Here is a 22,973-nt window from a genome sequence, read left to right on the forward strand (position 1 = left end):
CATAAACGGGAGAGAACTAAATAAATAAATGTGGTGTTTCGTCAATATGCAACGCGTTGCATATTGAGCTCCACTTAATTTGTAGTATTGCTTGTTGCACTTTGCCATGCCATGCATATTTAAACCGACATGCATCATCCTTGGTTGTGCATCATGCTATGTTTATGCTTGTGTGTTTACCATGTTGCTGCCATGCTTCTGATAATAGTGGAGGGTGATAAGAAGAGGAAGACTGTGCTCCAGGCTGGCTCCAACGAGCCAGAGGCCTCAGGCAGCACCTTCTACCCCTTCTTCATGACTTCATGAGTAGCATCATCACCGGGTTGGTTCCCCCCTTCTCCGACTTCATCTACTCCGTCCTTAGCCAGTACAAGATCCACGCTCTCCATTCATCCCAACTCCATCCTCCTTCTGTCGATCTTTGCCTTCTACTACGAGGCGTATGTCGGGTGATGCCGTCCGTGGCGCTGCTGCGCCACTTCTTCTTCCTCCAGATCAAAGAGGGCCACTGCTCTAGGTGCGTTGGCTTCGTCGCAGCCAACAAGACCAACGCCATCTCAAAGGCTGGGAAGAAGGCCGAGGGCTTCAGGGGCAAGTGGGTCCTGAAGGACACCAAGCGCGTCCACCCCTGGCTGGTGCTACCGACGGATATGCCTGTGTCCCATGAGGGGTGGCTTCACGCGAAGCTCATCGACGCCCGGGTGGCACAGGTATTGGAGAGGATGATCGCCGACCTGAGACCTGGTGATTCAAGGGCGGCGAAGTTGACGGGAGCCATGATCGTCAAAGAACTCATGAAGCAGCGCGTGGCTCCCCTCCAATCACGCCGCGCCCCTTATGGAAGCTTGCAGACAAAGGGGACGACCTCCGCCTATGCCCGGAGGCCCTTTCTGACGAGGAGCTGCGCTCGGCCATCCACTCCTTGGTTGGGGACGATCAAGGGTACCCGCCAGACTCCTTCCTTCCCTTGTACCGCCGCCTGGATGGGGCAAAGGTTGTCGCCGCTCTACCTGTCTTCGACAAGCGTGGGCTCGTGTCGCCTGTGCCGTCAAATATCCTGGTGACGACAACTCAGGTAGACGTGTCTTCCGACGAGTCTCGGGCAGAGGAAGAGGAGGAAGAAGGGGAGGATAAGGAGCGCGACTCGGAGGTGACTCATGAAGGGGCGGGGGAGACCTCCCCTTTGCGCAAGGCCGACATCCTCCGCACCCTGCCTGACGACGATGAGGCTGATGCCCTTCTGGAAAGTAGGGAGCTGCATGCGGCTGGTGGCTCCTCGAGGTCCAAGGCCAGTCATCGGACGAGGTCCCCGACTGAGATTCCGACGAGAGGGAGGTCGGCGCTGATTTCCTGAGGCGACGCCCCTGTTCTGATGCTGCCCGGAGCTGCCTCCAACCCACCTGCTGCTTCTTCTTCTGCTCCTGGTGCTTGCGCGCCCGTGCCTCAGGCCGCAAAGCTTTCAGGCTTCAAGCTCAGGAAGCAAAGAGATTACACTACGGTGGACCAGTAAGTACTCTTGCCCTGTCTTGTTTCTGCTTCTGCTGTTGACTCTTAATGCTTCTCTGCTGCGCCAGCAGGCCTACACCCGCGGCGAAGAGGAGGAAGGAGGAAGTGGTGGTATTGCTCGGGACCCCTTCGCCTGCGGCGGCTGCGCCCCTCTCCATGGAGAAGGGCAGTGACAACGCTCGCGTTTCTCCGGCCTGATCGTCCTCACGAGGCTTGGGGGAGCGTCCTCAAGAGGAGGTGGCCCCTGCTGCCCCACTGGCTCCGGAGGTGCCAACGCCCGGCTTGGTTGTTGGGGTCCCCAAGGCTCACGATCCCTCAGCCTCCCAGGACATGGTGGCGACGCTGACTCCTCCTCCTCCTGCCCCACTGCTGACATCAGATCCTTCTGCCTCCCCTGACGTCCTGGAGCGCGCTCTTTCTATGATGACCCTGTTGTGAGAAGATCTTCAAGGCGCTGACCCCCGCCTGGTGGTCGGGCGCCTGGAGCTGGTCTCTAGCTGGTTTCACTCAGACGTGTTCATTCGGGCGGTGTCAGATTTCGGGTTCCGGCAAAACCCTTAAGGTTCGAACACTGGGTGCACGCAAAGATCTCTCCCTCACCAATAACGCCCTCAAGCACTTCGCGATCTCAAAGGCTAGCTCGACGAACTCCCAACACAAGAGACACAAGATATATACTGGTTCGGGCCACCGCTGCGGTGTAATACCCTTCTCCAGTGTGGTCTGGTGGACTGCCTCTTGGGCTGATGATGAACAGTACAAGGGGAAGAACAGCTTCCTGAGGTGAGGTGTTCTTGTGCTTGGTTGGTGTGTGGCTAAGGATGGGATGGCTCAGATCTAAGGTGAGGTCGATCCCCCTTCTACTATGGTGGCTAATCCTATTTATAGAGGCCCTGGTCCTTTCCCCAAATATTGAGCAGGAAGGGAGCCAACAACGGCCAATTTGAAAGGGGACAACTAGTACAAGTTATCCTGACAAAAGCAATCTTCGCCTGCCAAAGGTTCTGGTGGTGACGCCATCTTGGGCTCCACGGTGACCTCCATCCTTCCGTCCTGCTGGTCTTGGTCTCGTTGCACCGATATGGAAACATTTGCTTGACGCCTCGGTACTCTTCGTCTGCTCCTGCTTCCTTAGCACCAAAGAGGAATCAAGGACACTGTGAGCGCTAGCACCCGCCTGGTCTCGATTGTCATGGCTCACGTCATTGGAACCTCGCGAGGTTTGCCTGGCCTTGATCTCTCCGCTCCTCGCGAGCCGGCCTGGCGAGGCCGCTCCCGAGGAGGTCTTGCGTCGTCCGCCTCGTGAGGCTTGGCCCCTCGCGAGGGTCTTGAATGCTTGTTGGTGAGGATGGGCCATATGGGCCCGCTCGCAGCGCCATGCCGTGGGCTGTAGGCAGGCAAGTCTGGGGACCCCCGTTCCCAGAACGCCGACAGTAGCCCTCGGGCCCAAGGCGCGCTCGGTCTTGGCTTTGAGGCGAAGCCCAGGGGCAAGTGCGAAGCGCCGCGGGCCCCAATAGCCTGCGGCCTTGGTCGATGCGTGGCGGTTGATTGGACGTGGGCGTCTCCGCTTCCCCATGCCGCCTCGGCAAATGCCCGATTTGACGAGTCCTTGCTGCATGCAAGGAAAAACCATCATTACCTGTAATCATGGGGGCGTTGGTTCGCCTTCTTCAGCTATAAATGGGGAGGGGGCAGAGCCCCCGTCGCCCATCTCTCCCATTCGGCTCGCTTCTCCGCCTTTGCTCCATCGCCAGTTGCTACACTAATGGCGCCGTCGAAGAGGTTCTCCACCGCGGAGAAGGGGAAAGTCCCTCGGGAGGGACCCGGCTCTTCGGTGCCCAAGCGTGCTCGCGGCCATCCCCGCAAGCACACCGTGACCCCCGCCGCGGCCCCACGCGGCCGTGGCGGTGCCGCTTCATGTGGCAGGGGTCGCTCCGGTCGTGGAAGTCCTGTTGATGAGGTGAGACGTGCCGTGGTCGCACGGCCTCCCCGGACGTGCTTCCACTCGGCGGAGGTGCTGCCAGAGTTCGTCGTCTGGTCGGAGAACCCGGCCGGCAACTGGCTTCAGCTCCCGCGCTTCTTCGCCGACGAGCTGCCGGCCTGAGGTCCCGGCGGGCTCTGGCTACAGGCAGACGGTTGCTGCAGCAGGGCTTCCTGGGTCGCGGTTGAGGTCTCCGTTGCGGGCAACATAGCCCTGGCCCGCAGCTGGCAGACGTTTGTCCGCGTGCGCGGCTTAGGCCGGCGGTGCACCCTCCATTTTAATTATGACGGTGACGCGACCCTCTACGTGAGGGTGTTTGGGGAAGATGGTCGCCGCGCCGGGTGCTGCCCTGAGGTCAATAACGGCGAGGAGGTGCTCGGCCTTGGTGATGGTCGTGGTGAGGATGAGGATGAACCCGCCCTTGGGGCCGACCACGTCTCGTCCAGCTACGGCGGCTCTTCCTCCGACGACAGCTCCAGCAGCGGCGGTTACGACCAGCCACCGCGCCCACTTCGAAGGCGGAAGTGGGTCGTCTCATCGCCGTGCCTCCGTGAAGCGTGAGGAGGGGTGTGGCTGAGCTCGGGACAGCGCCAAGAGCCCGCCCTCGCGGATTCCTATAGGGGCCTGCTGTGACGCCCCGAGACTGTTGCGCTAGGTGTCTTCCAGTTTTGCGCCGTCATTGCCATGTCATTCGCTTGCGTGTCGCATCTTGCCATTTCATCATGTGCATTGCATCATCATGTTTTCAAAACTTGCATCCTTCCAGTTCTCCTCGTTCTCTTCGTTGTCCGTTCTGAGCCCAACCACACTTGCACGCGCCCGCGGCATGTCCGAAATATCATTTATAAGAGGCCAGAAAATGTTCTCGGAATGGGTTGAAAGATGGCATGCGGTGTTGTTTTGTTGTCAGTAGGCCGCCTGCCAAGTTTCATCGCATTCGGAGTCCGTTTGACGCCCCAACGGATAACTATAGCGGCATTATAGTCGCTCTAACGTCGGACGTTTTCGGTCTCCGAAAACCGTCATCGGGCTGCACCCTTTCTCCTCTCTCCTCTCAGCCCAAGCCTTCATACACAGCCCACCTGCAGCCCACCTAAACCTCCCCTTCGATCGGAACCGTTCGATTGCGAACGGAGGCTCCGAAACGGAGCAAGTCCCCTCAAACCCTAACCCCCATCCTTATTTAAACACCCTCCACATGCCATTTTGGCCTCCTACCTACCCCCTCCTCAAATTCTGCAGCCAGCCGCCGTTTAACCCCTCGGATCTGGCGCCGCCAGCCCACCTCCGCTACTTGGTGCGCCACCACTCGCCGGCGTCGCCACCTGACCGCGCCTCGACCACTCAGCGCCCTCCACGTCGCACCACTGTCTCCCACCTCGCGCAGGGCCCGCAGAACCCAGATCGGGGCCCTGGAAGCCCATCTAGGCCCGAACGAGTCCACCTCGCTCCCCGTCGCTCGAGCCTTCGTCCTCCTCGCCTCACTCGGCCAGCGCCTCCCGCCGGCGAGCCTCGCCACGTCGTCCTCCGGCGACCCCATTTCTGCGCCTCCTTCCTCCGCGACCGGACCCCGTCGGGACCCCGCGCCATGCCGCATCCACGCCCTCTGCTGCCCGGAAGCTCGTCGCCATCACACGCGCTCCCGTCCTCGACCTCCGCCCTGATCTGCTCCGCCACCCTCTGGATCCGTCGCCGGCGCTCGTCCCCATCGTTCCCGCGCAGGATCCGGAGAGCCACCGCCCGTCCCCGACCCTCCTGCGTCACGTCGTCGCCGCCGGAGAGTGCCGTCGCGCCGTGCCCTGGTCGGGATCGAGCAGGCCCCCTCGCCTCGCCTGCCTGGGCCTCCTCCGGCCTCACGGGCCTCGTGGGCCACGGCCACGTCCAACCGCCTGCCCAAGGCAAAGTTCGCCCCGGCCCCCGCGACCTCCTGCAGCCCAGTACCCCCCCCCCCCAGGCCCATGGTGAGACCTCCCCAGTCCTGCGCCCAGTGCACTATGCAGCCCAGTCCGCCTGTGTTTCGTCCCGTGCATGTTTTTTTCCTTGCTGCAGATTTATCTTTTATTTCCAGAGAACCAGTTTTACAGGAAGCCCCCTAGACTTCATGCATATTATAACTCCACAACCGTGCATCAGATCTAAATAAATTATATATGTAACTTGCTTAGAATTTTATCTAGTTTCATAATTTCCAACTGTCATGCATGTTTAAATTTTTTAAAATGTTGTTTATGTAATTTTGCCCATATGCCATGCTAAAATGCTTTAATTCATAACTAAATAACCGTAGCTCGGTTTTAAATAAACTTTATATGTAAATGGGGTAGAAAAATGCATAGTTTAACATGGCGACTTTACTTTGCATGTTTAAAAACTCTAAAATATGGTTTAGGGAAGAACAGTACCAAATCTAATATATGCTCATGAGGATTTTCCGGAATTGTTGTTTGTTATTTCCGGCCTCATTTAAACTTGACTAGATAGTTAGTTTAATTATGCTTCACCCCTTGCCATGCTAACCAACATTTAATTTTGTTGAGTACATAAACGGGAGAGAACTAAATAAGTCATGTGGTGTTTCGTCAATGTGCAACTCGTTGCATATTGAGCTCCACTTAACTTGTAGTTTTTCTTGTGCACTTTGCCATGCCATGCCTCATTAAACCGGACATGCATCATACTTGATTGGAGTTATCTTGGGTTATATTTCATCTAAGGAATGTTGGGTTATATTTCACCTAAGGAATGTTGCTATTGTGGTGCTTATCAATAATCAAAGTTTCCTCCTATTCTTGCGATGAAAGAATTTTTCATCTCTTTGTTGCTCTCAAGCAAGCAAACTTTCTCGATTAGTGAAAAAGTTTCAGGTGCTCCCAAAACGTGTATGCTACCGTGATACGAGCTTTTAGGCCATTGGATCTCACATCAGACGGCATCTTACAAGCATTTGTCTGCATGCAATTTTGAGAGTCTTCAAGAGCTTTTTGTAAAATGTTCAAGAGCTCCTGAAAGCCACTGGATCTTAGATCCAATAGCTCTCAGCAGCCTATATCACGGTAGCATATAAGCCTTGGCAGCATCGGATATTTCTCTTAGCATTCACATAGGGCCCAGCCTACAATAGGATCTTAGATCCAACAGCTCTCAGCAGCCTGTATCACGATAGCATATAAGCCTTGATAACACTGGATATTCCTCCTATCATTCACATAGGGCCCAGCCTGCAATAGACAGGCTACAGCAGATCTGCTCATCCAGTTTAATCTCCTTATTCTGTGTGCATAGAGATAAAGCTTGCTCTTATATTTAGATAAGAGAGATATTTTTCTCGGTGCTTCCCTTTATCGGCTTGATCTTCTTCTGCCTCTTGGTAGAGTGAGCCTATTTAGCGAACTGGCAGGACGCGGAGATAGATTGATCAATATGCATATCGAGCATCTATAGTTACTCTCTCTTCCCAAAAGATATCTCATGTCACTTCAGCCAGAGGTCGAGGACCACTTCAAATGGTTCGTCCACGTTTCTAAATAAATGGTCCGAGCGCACCCAGGTTTCTTCAACCCCCAACACGATAATAACTGGCAAAAAAGACGGGGAAAAGGATCTCTTGCATCTCTGCTGGAAAAAGGGCTGAGAAAAAAAGGGACCATGCAAGCCCAAGAGAGCGCTGCACATTATCCTTCATGTTTTCCGTGCTCTCGTGACTGAGCACATCAGTTGCTTAGGGCATCTCCAGCCGTTGGCCCCCCCAGGACGCATAAAAATCGCCCCCTAGGGGCGAGCCGGCGATACACTCGGTGCTGGGGACGGTTTTGCGCCCAGTCGTCGCCCCCAGCTCGTCCTCAGGCGCCGAAATTGGCCCACTTTGCAGCCCAATTTCGGCGAATAAAGGGCCCATATGGGCGAGAATAGGCCCATATTCGGCATGGTTTCGCCGTGTCTCGGCGTTCAATTATGGGCGTATTTCATCAAATATTTCTTATCACATATTTCAATAATAGAAAAATCAAATACTTCAACAAAATAGTACAACAACAAATAGTTCAATACAAATTATATAGATCAACAAATAAAAACTCGTATTTCATCACACGGCGTCTCCCTTGAGACTCCATAGGTGCTCAACCAGATCTTTCTGCAGTTGATGATGCACCTGTGGGTCTCGGATCTCCAAGTTCACCGGAGGAGAATGGCCCTCAACGAGCTTGGCAAAAACAGGAGAGCACTGCAGCACGTTGATGTCATTGTGAGTTCCTGGCATACCAAAGAAGGAGTGCCAAATCCAGAGGTCCTGTGTGGCTACCGCCTCAAGCACCACACTGCAACCGCCTTTGGCGCCTTTGTACATCCCCTGCCAACCAAATGGGCAGTTCTTCCATTTCCAATGCATGCAGTCGATGCTTCCAAGCATCTCAGGAAATCCTCTTGCTGCATTCTGGGCTAGGATCCGAGCAGTGTCTTCCGCATTGGGTGTTCTCAAGTATTGTGGCCCAAACACTGCCACCACTGCCCGACAGAATTTGTAGAAACACTCTATGCTGGTGGACTCGGCCGTGCGCCCATAGTCGTCGAGTGAATCACTGGGAGCTCCATATGCAAGCATCCTCATCGTTGTCGTGCACTTCTGGATGGAGGTGAATCCAAAAGCGCCAGTGCAATCCATTTTGCACTTGAAGTAGTTGTCGAACTCTCGGATGGAATTCACAATCCTGAGGAAGAGCTTTCGGCTCATCCGATAACGGCGCCGAAATGTTCTCTCGCCATGAAGTGGAGCATCGGCGAAGTAGTCGGAGTAGAGCATGCAGTAGCCTTGGAGACGATGCCGGTTCTTTGCTTTCACCCGCCCCGGCGCCGAGCCACCTCGCCGCGGCTTTTCATTGCTCGCCAGCAGCTGGGCGAGGGCGGCGAGCACCATGAGATGCTCTTCTTCCTAGACGTCGGCCGCGGCTTCCTCCTCCAGCAGCGCGGCGAGCTCTTCCTCCTCATCTGAGTCCATCGCCGAGACAGGCAAAACGCCGAACACCTTACGCTCGGTGGGCGTGTACCCACCGTTAAACTGCGCCTCCGCGGCCGGAAACGCCCAGCTGCTGTGGGAGGGGCTGCCGCGGCGAAGTACTGCTATTTTCCGGCGGGGAATGGCTATCTAGCGAAGTAGGGCGGCGGCCGTCACCGGGATATAGCTAGTGATGGCCGAGGGCGCGAAGGGTGCGAGGCAAGTCGGGGGAAGAAAACCTTGACTTTTCCCCTATCGGTGTGGGCCAGGCGTGCTTTTCCCTAGCGCCGGAGCCCCCAACTGCTCCTCAGCACGCCGGGTTCGGCCTGTGACCGCCGGACGGAAAAAAGGTCCGAACCGGAAAAGTGGCCTGAGGGGGCCTGTTGGGGGCGCGGCTGGAGATGCCCTTAGAAGTTCAAACACCAAAGAGATGATGAAATTTTCTCAGCAATTACGAATTGGCTCCAATATGCTTTGTTTCACAATCAGTTTCCACAGATCACCCACGAGACCAAAACCATGCTCGTGATGCAGACAATACATCGTTACCGACATTGCGAATGATCTCAAGTCCAAATCGGCAATGAAAATGGTAAAATACTACAAGCATTCAACCAGGAAAACGTTTCCACCGTGTGCTCTATTCCGAGAGGGCAGCCCATCAATGCAATGCTCACACAGGATAAACATAAAGGAGATTCCTAGCTAGAGGCAGGTGTAGCCACCAAAATGGCCCGAAATGCTGAGATTCGTGCATAAATAAATACTGGAAATTTCCTATTATTTGTAATGATGATAGGACTTTCAGTCTTCCTTGTCCATGTATACCAGCCAGCCTTCATATGGAATACTGATCTACCAATGCCAAAGCTCATCGACGTCGCTTCACTGGGCTGGGGACGGTTGGCAAAACGGTCGTAAACTTGAAGTTGCCAGAGAACACAGCTTCTTTATCTGTTGTTGAAAAGTTTAGGAAGTGCAGAATTTAGTCAGTTTAATATTCAACAAGACGTTTTTCAATTTAAGGAAAGCGAGAAGAAAAGCTAGTGTGTTTGTATCTCACATGCATGGGAGATAGAGATGGGAGAATTAGTCAACACTGACCTGTCAATGATAGGCAAGTTGCCTCCCTCCGAGTATATCTTGCCAATGCCTGAGATTCAACAGAACAGGTAGTCTTAGGTTTTGTAAAATATGGCATGTAATCAGCTACTTTCTAAAGCTGTCTCCATCAGAGAAGGAACTTGCCTGGACAGCAGGGGTAGCAGCTGCGTCCATAGGCTCTGAACCTTCGTCAGCGTACACATTCCTAACAATTCAACACAAGTAACTATCATACATAAGGGCAGTGCTAGATTATGAAAGAAATACAGTCCACAATTTACACAGCTACATCACATAATTACTATGGTGCCATAACCAGAAAGTTGCCGCTTTGATGTTAGAAAGCTGCAGTGCTAACTAATACTCCCTCCGTCCCATAATATAAGAGCATTTTTGACACTAGGTGTAGTGAACTACTGCTTTCCTTCATAAAACATTTATTTTCCAGGAAGTATTTAATTTCCTTGACAATAATGAACTGGCCTCATAAGAACAATGGCTGATCACTAAGATAAGATAACACATATTTTATCTTCTGGTCGATAGGTGCCATAAATATATTGAACAAACATCAGCCTAGATGATTTAAGACCAGTGTCTTTATTTATTATTATATTTTTCTTACTCCTATTATATAGGAGAAGACCATGTGACCTGTATCAGGTATTATATCACAAAGCCACAAGAGAGGCTGGATCTTGCAATTAGTTGGGACCTTGGATAATGGATTGCCTATTTTTCATCTTTATGAAACAATCAGCTACATATTTAGAGAAGGTAACTGAACAATTACCTCCAGATGACATTTACAAGATCATCCTGGCTTGCTTCTGGGCTTATTGCAGTATCATATTTCACAATGTTCCCATAGAATATTTTTTCTAGCTCTTTCATCCATTTTGTCAATAGCAAGTTGACCTGTAGACGCACTAGTATGTCACACATGAACTTTCACAACAAAAAACAATAGCATGCATAAAGAGAAATCAGTCTTCATATTATGCAAGACGAAGTGAAAAGATGACCAACACTATGGATTCCAGGCTTTATAAGATTAGTTGCATTATTCATTTTTATTACACAAAAATAGTGATGTCTTTTCAGTATTTTACACATAATACCAGCTTTTTCCTCACAAGCAAAACGAAGTTCTACTTTTGTTCCATATACTTGTAAGTCATGATAATGGGTTAACAAACTGCCACAAGTTCAACCTTTCAATCTAGCACTCCCTCGTTTGAAAACATTTGAAGTTTGACCAAGTATATAGAAAAATATACTAATATCTAGAATATCAAATATAATATGAAAATATATTTTGTGAGCAATCTAATGAAACAAATTAGGTTTTGTAGATGTTAACATATTTTTCGCTAGACTTGGTCAAACTTAAATAAGTTTGACTTAGGACAAACCTAGAACTTCAAATATTCTGAAAAGAGGGAGTACGTAAACTATGGTGATTCCATCTCCCTGTGCCATAAACAACCCTGTGCAAAAATGACAGTAGGATTACAGCCAGAACAATGGCTGTACAGTACAAATATATCCAGTGCAAATACAGCCAACGCAAAAAATGACAGTACAACAACAAATTGGAAATATAAATAACCAAGAAGTGCATCACCACTCACATCATAAAACATCCAAACATTTGCTGATATATCCCAATGGGAACTAGGAATAACATGTAGGTTATGCTTCTTGCCACAAGTCCCAACCCCAGATAGATCACACTTTCCAAGTTTGACTAATGTGTTGTGCCATAGTTTGATGGCATGGCACCTAAGCATGATGCACTGCCGATACACTAGTTTGGTTCCTTTGCTAGACCGCTCTCTATATAAGTGTGTCCAGCTGTGTATCGCATACACAAATGAAGACGTACCATTTAGATAGGTTGAGCATTTCTCCAGTTCTTTTTTGACACTGGTGGACAAAGAAAGCACAATCTAGTACTATTTAGCTTCTTGCGTTCAACCAGCAAACTTTATATCCCCTTAGGGTATCACATCTCTAGCAGATAATGTATAAAGAAGTCTGGCATCAAATGTACATGATGGTAATGGTGTGTTGCTAATCAACGTTCATTAGGACGATTAATAAGGAGGATTAAAACCATCAGATTCAATAATTAGGATAACAGGATGTGTGGATAATTTAACCTCGGATATATATCAATTTTTCAGAATTATGGATGACCTACCCCAGCCTTAGAAACTCTGAGCTCCACATCATGATTGTAAGTTTCATAGATGTACTGTCCAAATTTAACACCGTCCTTTCCTTCTTCCTTCAAGCGACGTAGAACGAGCCACATATGGAGAACAAGCAATGAAAATGTTGTTTTAAATGTTTTCTCCAACTGAAACACTGCAAAAGAGAGACATCAGAAATTGCTGTCTCCATAAATATCAAACATAAAAAGGAGTGAAATGATGTGGTTAACTTCAATTAAACGCAAATGACACGATATCCCAGCCCAATTTCATTACCAATAACAGGCTAGAATTCACAAAGCACTTCATGTTTATCAGCCGTAAGTGTTTATTGACAGAAAGCCTTAACGCACAACATGACATTCAAATGGATTATTCTTTATACTCTCTAAGAATGCAATTGCACAAGCATTTCTTTACCTTCCATAAACATACAAAAATAGCAAATGTAATGTACCTCTATAAACCGGATCTAAAAGATAGAAGTAGTTCAGTGATGCAATTTGGGGAACATGATGCAACTGACTGGACACTAATGCTCTAGTAATCAGCAATTCAGTACTTGTACAATCAGAAATTATATTGTTTCGGGATTACACAAAGTTCATTCTTTCGTTTGGAAAACAAGCTGGCACTTCATTAAAACCTCAGGAAAGCACCCTACTTTTAAGAGCAGAAAATATAACTCCTCAATGGCAAAGCAAAAACATGATCCTCCTATCTGGTTCTCACCATTAAAGATACTAGTATGTTCAGAGAAGAATGAAAGCTAATTTCTGCCGCACAGCTCAAACTGAATAATTACGGATCTATATAACTCCCATGCACTTCAGAATATCAGAAATTAAGTGCTCATTGTTAAATTAATGTTAAGATCAACCATGCAGAAAATTATGGACAACCAGAGGTATCTTTTTCTTAGTACGAAGTACCAGAACATGCATAAATCTTATTGCAGCAGAAATACAGAAAAAAAACAGCAAATAGGAAATGATCAAGGAAATGCTGAAAGTGCAAAAGGAACGAGTTTACCACCAAGTACAAAGGTGTTACCTTCATAGATATCAGGCTTGTCAACATGAGAAGTGATGCGGTGATAAACAGCGTTTGCTCCTCTGATGGACTTGCTTTGCTTACTGTAGAACAGCAGCAGCGTGAGCATCAAGCGCTTAATTCCCTCATAGTGTGGATCTTCTGCTCTAAGAGGAGAATCAGGAGGCAATGCCAGTGAAGAAGGCTTGGACAGGAACATAGAATTCAGTCGGACCTATAAAAGAAAGAATTCATCCTTAACAACAGGCATATAGGAGCTACAGATATCAGTTCTAGTTATTAGTTAAGCCTTTGTAGCATGTGTGGTAGATAGGTAGTACACACTAAGTAGCGATGAATATCACTAAATGGAAAAAAAATAGTCTGTATAAGTCAGCAACAAACTTGTTGGACTTTGCAATATAATCCTTCCATTTCTCCATACATCCACACATCTTTACAGACTTGTTGGATGTTGCAATAAAAGCCTTCCATTTCTCCATACATCCACACAAAGTGCACATCTTTGTAGATCGAAAGCTTAAAAAACACATCACTTGATTTCGCCCAATTTCTTGAAAACATTCGAGTGTTGCTAGGTAGTCACAGTCCTATGAACGAAAATACTGTAGGAAATAGACGACATTTAGAGAACCTTACAAATTTTGAAATCTATCTACATTGCAGAAGGACGGAAGCACACATATCAAGCCTATGAACATATTCCATGTTGCAAATCTACGTGGTGATGGAGCAACCCAGACCTAGAATGCGTCGAGCCCAGTAGGTACTCGCAACAGCGATCCGCCCTGGAGACAGGGGCCGTTCTAATCCGCCAGATCACACTATGAGCCCACCTGAGCGCAACAATAAGCGGCAAAAATGGCATCTCAGGGATGCGAGAGCTTCGGGCCGTACCTCGGGCCTCGGGCCGGCAGAGGAGGCCGCGCTAGGGCTGTGCGACGTGGCGGCGGCCTTGGAGAAGGTCCTAGACAGAGGCTGGGGAAGAAGCGGCGGAGGCTTGGAGAAGGCCCTGGAGAGGAGGTGGGGGGCGGAGAGGCGGGATGCGACGGCGCGCCACCGCGACATGGCTTGCTTTTCTGGTTGCGCTTGGAAGCCGGCGGGCGGGGCGGTGCGGTGCGGTGGGTGAGGAGAATCGAGAGATGGTTTATGGCCGCGGACACGCCGCGCGGGGTCCAGCCACAGAGATACCCTTCTGGCCACCGACATGCAGGGCCCCTGGCCCGCATGTGTGTATGGCTGGGCGCGGTCCACCGAGCTCACGTACGCAGGCAGAACCCAAAAACCCCATCGTCGGTTTCTTTGGCTCAATTATCCCCTTCCTTCCTTCCTTCCTTCCTTGTGCTTCTTCATTCACCTGCGACTGCGAGTGAGTGCGAGTGCGAGTGCGGGGTGGGTCAAAGGCTCAAAGCAAGTGCGTGGGATTGGAGGAGAAGGAGATGGAGCTGGTGTCCTCCTCCCGCTCCACCCTATCCTCTTGCAGCCGTGAGGCCTCCCCTCCCCTCCCCTCCATCTCCATGAACGAGCTCTTCATTTGCTCATTTCTCTCGCGCTTCTTTTCTTGCAGGACTGGTTGCTCCCTCCAGGTCCAGTTCCACGACGGCATCCGCAGCTGCTAGGCGCCACGGGAAGAGGCTATTATGGTAGTAAATCATCAACTTTGTTTTACCTCACCTCTCAACAAATTTAGACCCCTCCTTGTCATTTTATTTTGATTTTTTTCATGTATGTATCCCTATGTGTGTGTGTGTGTTGGTCGCTAGCCTTGCCTGTTTGGTAAACAGAGCTATTCTGCTCTAGAAAAAAAAATACGCACATTTCATCGTTATATCTTGTGTTGTATTTGACCTGATTTTGTTAATGCAAACAATCCAGTGTCTTGGGTGGAGACAGGAATGATGAGCTCAAGATCGGGAAGCGGGCGGTTCTTGCTCTGCTCCTGGCTACGCCCACACTCTCACTGCCTTTCTCCGCCCACGCCAAGACCAAGACCATAAATCCTTATGATGAAAGACGCTTGCTTCAGCAGAACAAGAAAATCCAGGAAGCCAACCGTGCACCTGATGATTTCCCAAACTTCATCAGAGAAGGTAATCATGTCCCATTATCTATGTATGTAGTACTCCCTCTGCAAAGAAATACAAGAGCCTTTAGATCAGGGATTATTTATATTTCTTGTCCATGCATATTGTTAGATGTGTATAGTTCATTGTGTACATCCTCATTATATAAGGGGCTTTTCTGCACTTTACCACATCTGTATATGTACTGGTCATTGGCCATTAGTAAAGTCAGTTGCTCATTATCTAACATGGTATTAGTTGCTAGGCTAGCTCCCTCCTCCCGCACGTTGCAACTCCGTGCATCTCGATCCTAGCCTACTTGCCTCCGGGCGCCGCAGGCTGTCTCCGGCCATCTGGCCGCTGCCTCTCCCTCCAGCTCTGTCCGGCCCGCCTCGCTTGGCTCCTCTGGCTGCTGCGGGCGCTGCCCTTCTCGCCTCCTCCGTGCTGCGGGCGCTGCCCGCTTGGCTGCTGCTCGCCTGGTCGCTGCGGGAGCTGCGGGCTCTCGATCCCCTTTTGGATCGACCCCCCCCCCTCTCCGCGAGCGAGCGCTCTCTCCAACTCCTCCCGTGAGCGCGTGGGACTTTCCCACGAGCGGGCGATCGATCCATCGAGTGGGTGTTCGATCCCCTCGATCCCGCTTGATCCCGATCCAGATCGAGTTCTTCTGGGTTCGTTGACTTCAAAAAAAACTGCAGAGAGACTTCTTCATGTCCTCTTCGGGCTATGTCGCCGTTCCTCGGTGCTCGGTGATCTTCGATGGCACCAACTATGCTGAGTTTGTGGGCTTTATGCGCATCCATATGCGTGGCCTCCTTTTGTGGGGTGTTCTCTCTGGCGAGGTCCCTTGTCCGCCATGCCCTGTTGCACCAGTGGCCCCAATCCCATCAGTGCCGCCGGTTCTTGCTGCTGATGCTTCTCAGGCTGACCGGGATGCCGCCAAGACTCTAGATGATGCTGCAGTGGATGCTTATGATCAACAGGTATCTGCATATTCTGATGCTCTTTCTGTCTACCGGGATGATCTGTCTGCTTACACTCAGTGGTGCAATGATGATGCTCGAGCTGCTGCTGTCCTCACTGCGAGTGTCCTCCCTCAGTTTGCTTCGGAGTTCATGGGTCTCGGCATTGTTGCAGCGATGTGGTCCTATCTTTGTCAGCGTTATCAGCCCTCTGGCGATGCTCTATACCTTTCTGTGGTGCGTCAGGAGCATGCTCTTCAGCAGGGTGACTCGTCTGTTGATGAGTTCTTTTCACAGTGCTCTGCCCTCTGGCGTCAGCTTGACTCACTGAGGTCTGTTGTTTGTGGCACTTGCCGTTGCTGTCAGACTACGCGGTCTGACTTGGAGTTTCAGAGGGTTCATGAGTTCTTATCTCGTCTCCGCATCGAGTTTGAGCCCCGCCGGGCTCGCTTGCTTGCTCATGGTCGTGTTCCTATCTCGGAGGTGCTTGCTGAGCTTCGTGCTGAGGAGACCCGTCTTCGCTCTGCTGGGTTACTTGTGATTTCTTCAGTGTTGGCTACCCGGGCTCCTGTGTCATCTTCTCGCCTCACTGCTCCACCACTCCTACCCACTCCTTCAGGGGGGTGAGCCGTCTACTTTATGCTGAGAAGAGTACGTCGCACCGTGACACTTTTTGCGGTTACTGCTCCCGGTCAGGTCACCCAGAGTCTGATTGTCGCCAGAAGAAGCGAGACCAGAGACGCTCCTCTTCCAGTGGCACTCCTGTATCTTCCTCGACTCAGTCACTCACTGACCAGGACATTGTACGCCTCAAGCGTCTATTTGCCTCCTCTGGCTCCTCGTCGACTGGTTCAGCTGCTGCTATGACTGCACCCCCTTCTACACCACCACAGGCCTCTACACAGTCAGGTACATCCTCGTGGGTTCTGGATTCTGGAGCTTCCTTTCATATGTCTTCTGATTCTTCTGTGTTGTCTTCTCTCCGACCTCTTGATTCGCCTGTTAATGTTCTTACCGTCGAGGGCACATGGGATCTGGTTCCCCTCCCTTCCGGTGTCCGTCCCATCACCTGCAAGTGGGTCTACAAGGTTAAGACTCGCTCCGATGGTTCTCTTGAGCACTACAAAGCTCGTCTTGTGGCTCGTGGTTTTCAGCAGGAGCAGGGGCGCGATTATGATGAGACATTCGCTCCTGTGGCCACATGACCACTGTCCGCACTCTTCTTATTGTGGCTTCTGTTCGCCAGTGGTCTATCTCTCAACTTGATGTTCAGAACGCCTTTCTCAATGGTGAGTTGCGTGAGGAGGTTTATATGCAGCCACCACCGGGGTACTACGCTCCTGATGGTATGGTCTGTAGACTTGGCCGCTCCCTTTATGGTCTTAAACAGGCTCCTCGTGCCTGGTTTGAGCGCTTCGCCTCTGTGGTGACTGCAGCTGGTTTCTTGCCCAGTGATCATGATCCCGAGTTGTTTGTTCACACGTCTCCTCGTGGTCAGACTCTTCTCCTCCTCTATGTTGATGACATGATCCCGAGTGATCATGATCCCGAGTTGTTTGTTCACACGTCTCCTCGTGGTCGGACTCTTCTCCTCCTCTATGTTGATGACATGATCATCACTGGTGACGACCGTGACTATATTGCCTTTGTTAAGGCTCGCCTTCGTGATCAGTTCCTCATGACTGATCTTGGTCCACTTTGCTACTTTCTTGGGATTGAGATCTCCTCGACCTCTGATAGCTTCTACATCTCCCAAGAAAAATATATTCAGGATCTTCTTGCTCGCGCTGCTCTTGGTGATGAGCGTACAGTTGTGACTCCTATGAAGCTCAACGTTCAGCTTCGTGCCTCTGATGGTGACCCTCTTCCTAATCCCACTCGCTATCGTCATCTTGTTGGCAGTCTTGTCTATCTTGCCGTTACGCGTCCTGACATCTCCTATCCTGTCCACATCCTGAGTCAGTTTGTTTTGCCCCCACCTCTGTCCACTATAGTCATCTCCTCCGTGTTCTACGATATCTTCGTGGCACGATCTCTCAACGCCTTTTCTTTCCCCGCTCCAGCTCTCTTGAGCTCCAGGCCTACTCTGATGCTACCTGGGCCAGTGATCCCTCTGATCGACACTCGCTGTCTGCTTACTGTGTCTTTCTTGGTGGCTCTCTTATTGCCTGGAAGACAAAGAAGCAGACTGCGGTTTCTCGCTCGAGCACAGAGGCTGAGTTGCGAGCCATGGCTATGTTGACGGCTGAGGTGATCTGGTTACGGTGGTTACTTGAGGATTTTGGTGTGTCTGCTACTACCTCCACTCTACTGTCTGACAGCACCGGTGCTATCAGTATTGCGCGTGACCCGGTGAAGCATGAGCTCACCAAGCACATCGGTGTGGATGCCCACTTTGTGCGTGCTGCTGTGCAGGATCACACTCTCGCTCTTCACTATGTGCCCTCGGAGTTACAGTTGGCTGACTTCTTCACGAAGGCACAGACTCGAGCACAGCATGGGTTTTTCCTCTCCAAACTCAGTGTTGTTGATCCACCATGAGTTTGAGGGGGGGGGGGTGTTAGATGTGTATAGTTCATTGTGTACATCCCCATTGTATAAGGGGCTTTTCTGCACTTTGCCACATCTGTATATGTACTGGCCATTGGCCCTCAGTAAAGTCAGTTGCTCATTATCCAACACATATACCTAGCCTGACGGTAGCACGGGTTATCTTCAGCCGATTTGGGTGGTGAGCTAATAATAGGCTAAGTGTGTAGGCATCGTAGCTTATTTTTATATTGCCGGATGTGGCACTTTTTCAGTCTTATATCACCAGGTGTGGCGCTTTCCAGTTTTATTTACTTTCGACTACTGCTCACTATGAGCATCTTTGGACCTTATGACCTTATTACGTTTTTATTTAATAATATGGCTGCATGCATCGATTGATGCAGAGGCCGGGGGTACTCCTTCTTTTTCAAAAAAGTGCATATACCTAGCCTGCCTCAACTGGTTTGGTTGTCACCACCAAAATTCTTTTGGATATAGGCTGCAACTCAATTTACTTGATTCCAAACTATGCAAGCTAATTTTTCACTTGCACAAATATCTATGGATTTCCTTTTCCAAAAAATATATTATCGATGGATTTATTTGTAGCCTTCTTTTTGTGCCTACCGTATACGCTTGTTCATTTGCAAGTCAGATGCAAGTTTCGGATCATCAGCATTTTACACTTCAGTCAGTTGGTGTTTCGTTATTCAGGGTATCATTGTTGATATGGTTTTTGTTTCTATCTGCTAATTCTGCAACCCTGATGACTAATTAAATATCACGCTATATATTGACTAAATGCATTTCAGGTTTTCAGGTCAAAGTAGTGACACCCGACAACTACATAACTCGGGACTCCGGATTAATATATGAGGACGTCAAAGTTGGTACAGGCGATTGCCCAAAGGATGGTCAGCAGGTTATTCCCTGAATTATACTCCCTCCGTAAAGAAATATAAGAGCGTTTAGATCGGGAGTAACATATTTATGTCTGTCTGATCTCTTTTCGAAACGAAAAAAATGTGTGTGATCTGGCATTCATGTTTTCTTTTTTTGGATAGGAATTAACTGTTTGTTATTTCATGTTTATTTTCTTGTGTGTGAACACGTTTCACGTAATTTGTCAATCTCGTTCTCATGTTTTTTTGTTAAGCATGGACCAGCTGGTTCTTCCATTGTTATTATAATATACTACTAAAGGATGATTAGGGATATTGGGTAATAATGTTGCATTTACATTTTCACTAATAGAAGTCTAAAGCAAAATAAGTAATTTTAATTTTATTTCTTTGTAAATTGGTGACTAATATAGGGAACTACATTTAGTTTATAAATATTTGCAGCATATGTTATTGTTCTATTCTTCTTGTGCGATACTGACTTCCATCCGCCAAATTACAGGTTATATTTCACTATGTGGGCTACAACGAATCAGGACGAAGGATAGATAGCACCTACATCCAGGGTTCGCCTGCCAAAATTCGACTAGGCAACAAATCATTAGTTCCAGGAAAGTATTCACTAATTACATGATATGTCCTCCTTTGGTCTTCTGGAATGTTGAACACCGGACTGAACTATGCCTAGCTATGTCAATAATATTCTAAACTGGGGCTGGGCTTGCAAAACTATCCTCGGCCTGGTTATTCTGATGAACTTCTCGCCTTCTCAAGACATATCGTTGTAACACCACAACTTATTTCAGGCTCTCTTGATGCAGGTTTTGAAGAGGGGATTCGGGACATGAAGCCAGGGGGGAAGAGAAGACTAATTATACCTCCTGAGCTTGGTCCTCCTGTAAGTGACTGTCATCTCTTGCATGGCAGCATTTTTCACTTGTTGACTTCTTGTGTAGTTTAAGATTAGTGTGCTGATGATGCTAATGGTAAACAAGACGACTGTTTACGAAGAAACAACAAGGGAAAAAAATCTAGTTATATAGGAACCAAAATAATTTCATATATCCCACCGAACCAGCTTATAGTGGCTGCAGCTCAGATCTTTACTCATCTGCGATGCTGCCTCATACGGACATCCTTGGCATAAGAATAGAGTACCAATCACTGTCAAGAGCAAATATGGTACAGAGTTTCTGACATATATGTTTTGTTTGCTGAAGGTTGGGCCATCGACGTTCTTTAGCGCGAAACAGTTTGAAGTATTCGACGTCGAGCTACTCTCAGTGCAGGACTGCCAGCGGAGGACAATAGCTTTCTACTCTGATGTTGTCTGCACTTGATCATCTGGTCTGTTAGTCCCGACCGGTGCAGCATTCTCCTCCTACAACCCTGTAGGAAAATATTGTTAGCTATTGTTTTTCGAGAAAACGCAGGGGACCCATGCGTTTCATGCCATTGAAAAGAGAGAGTTTGTAATTACAATCCTTCTAGGAGGTGGTTTCAGACATCAAGTAGATGCTAGTGCACATCCCATGTGGTGGGCAGCACAACTCTAAGCCCAGCAGCGCCAGCAGTAGTCCAGAGTCTGGCTTCGGCTTTGATCCTACTCACTAAGGTGTGAACGGACGGTTGCGCGCGGTCGAAGATGCAGTCGTTTCTGTATTTCCAAATCATTCAGGATGTCAGAAGCGTCGCGGATGGAAGCCCCTTGCGCATCAGCTGGGGGGGGGGGGGGGGGTGTCTTGCCTGGCGTTGAGCCACCAGTCGAGCAGGGAGCTATCATTGGCCGGCGCTCGGCAGGTCATGCGCATCCAGGAAAGGATCTCGTGCCAAATCTGCCGCGAGAAGGGGCAGGCTAGCAGGAGGTGTTGCATCGTCTCCGGGGCCTGGTCGCACAAAGGACACGCCGTGTGGTGCTGAAGCCCATGCCGTGCGAGGCGGTCAGCCGTCCAGCAGCGGTAAGGCTGACAAGCCAGAGAAAGAATTTCACTTTCGGCGCCGCCCAACTCTTCCAAGTGAGCTTCCAGTGGTTGCAGGTGATTGATCCGTGGAAGGATGCGAGGTAGGCGGATTTAGCAGTGTAGGTGCCGACCTCAGTCCACTTCTAAATCAGCTTGTCAGGCTTGGCGGAGAGGGCAATACACCATAGGAGTCGCCAAAGCAACAAGTACTGACCAATCTCGTGAACTCTTAGGATGCCGTGAATGTTGCGCACGCAGAGGTGGGCTTGTAGGCCCTCAGTGACCGTCCTGTTCTTCCTTCGCCGTTTTGGGATGCAGGCATGCAGCAAGGGGGCAATCTCGTGAACGGAGTGCCCATTGGTCCACCGGTCTTCCCAAAATTTGGTGTTATGGCCATTCGCAATGGATGTGTGGGTGCTGGCGAAGAAGAAGGCCTGCTCCTCGACAAGGAACTGGAGGCCGAGACCAGCCCATGCACGGCGCTCGTCGGTTTTGCTGAACCAGAGTCAACGGGTCCTGAGCGCCATGCCGGTGCGCTCCAGGTCATGCACTCCCAATCTGCCAAGGCTCCTGAGGCACGCGACGCGGCCCCAGTTGACATGGCAGTGGCCTCCTTTGGCCTCGGCGCACCCAGCCCAAACGAACCCGTGCTGGATACGCTCGAGCATGCGGAGGATCCTCTTTGGGGGCGCCAACACAAGCAGCTGGTGTAGCGGGATCACGCTGAGCACCGATTTCACCAGTGTAACACCCCAAGAATCATGCTATAGTAATCTCCTTCTAATGGTGGCCATGTCATCATGATTACTATGCAGCTTGCCACTTGTCCAAAAATTCAAAGCCTTTTTCAAATTTAAAATAAGTCGAATAAATTATTTTTTCGAGCAGTAAAACTAAAATGTTTGCATTATTCTAAAAAGTCTCCTGATCATTTCTCATGTTGAAATCAACATCATTTGACTCACCAATTAACCCCTAGGAAATTATAAAGTGGTCCAACAGTAAATGAAAATAGTCCTTTTCAAAATAAACAAATACTTATACAGTTCCAAGTGTCCCCAAACTTTATGGGACGCTCCAGAATATTGCATAGTAATTATTTGCAAATTTTGAGTCCAAGAAAAATTCATTTGCTATTTGAACTAAATAGAAAACTGAGACAAAATGATTAACAAAAAAGGAGAAAGGAAAATGGACAAACTTACATTTTGGACTGGGCTCTATGTGCATAGTGGACAATCGCCCCAGCCCAGCCATGCCTTCTCCTTCCTTCCTGTTCACACGAGACCGTGGCGCGCATCCGGCCGCCATGGCCGCGGATGGACGCGTGCCGGCCATCCCACGACTCCCTTACCGGATAAGGCCGAGCCAGACCCTTGCAAACCCTAGCGCCTCCCCACTTCTCCTCCCCTCGCGCCACTTCGCTCTCTCCCACACCCACATGTGTCATCGTTGCCATGGCCTCCTCCGTCTGTGTGGCCATCGTCCACCTCGTCGGTTCAGGCCCTCGCCTGGAGCTACGTCTTCTTCGTATTTGTCGACTCCGAGGAGTAGCTCGAGCAGGAGATCGCCACAGCACCGGGATCGACCGCTTCTTCCTGCTTCGGTCGCCCGAGTTCCCCGCCGAATCCACTTACGGCTGCTGCTACTAAGCTGCCAATGGGACCCCATGCGCCCCTAGGTGAGCTCACAGTCCTCCTCGA

The 22,973-nt window shown here is 49.8% G+C and overlaps 2 protein-coding genes and 1 pseudogene across 2 annotated transcripts; 2 read left to right on the forward strand and 1 right to left on the reverse strand.

The window, feature by feature from the left end:
* Nucleotides 1-9,003: 9,003 nt before the first annotated feature.
* On the reverse strand, nt 9,004-14,077 carry LOC125537162 (ubiquinol-cytochrome C chaperone family protein). The gene is made up of 7 exons (XM_048700468.2): nt 13,751-14,077; nt 12,854-13,067; nt 11,788-11,954; nt 10,375-10,499; nt 9,726-9,786; nt 9,582-9,630; nt 9,004-9,431 (listed from the first exon to the last, which is right to left on the reverse strand). The coding sequence occupies exons 1-7, from the start codon at nt 14,060-14,062 to the stop codon at nt 9,349-9,351; spliced, it is 1,011 nt and encodes a 336-aa protein (XP_048556425.2). The 5' UTR covers nt 14,063-14,077; the 3' UTR covers nt 9,004-9,348.
* A 35-nt stretch (nt 14,078-14,112) lies between these two features.
* On the forward strand, nt 14,113-20,859 carry LOC125537164 (FKBP-like peptidyl-prolyl cis-trans isomerase family protein). The gene is made up of 7 exons (XM_087543749.1): nt 14,113-14,338; nt 14,421-14,496; nt 14,729-14,943; nt 19,220-19,329; nt 19,812-19,917; nt 20,128-20,207; nt 20,530-20,859. The coding sequence occupies exons 1-7, from the start codon at nt 14,293-14,295 to the stop codon at nt 20,647-20,649; spliced, it is 753 nt and encodes a 250-aa protein (XP_087399875.1). The 5' UTR covers nt 14,113-14,292; the 3' UTR covers nt 20,650-20,859.
* On the forward strand, nt 14,953-17,039 carry LOC125537163 (uncharacterized; annotated as a pseudogene).
* Nucleotides 20,860-22,973: the final 2,114 nt, after the last annotated feature.

Source organism: Triticum urartu, chromosome 2A (genome assembly GCF_056163025.1).
Source record: "Triticum urartu cultivar PI428250 chromosome 2A, HENAU_Tu73, whole genome shotgun sequence".
NCBI classification, from domain to species: Eukaryota; Viridiplantae; Streptophyta; class Magnoliopsida; order Poales; family Poaceae; genus Triticum; species Triticum urartu.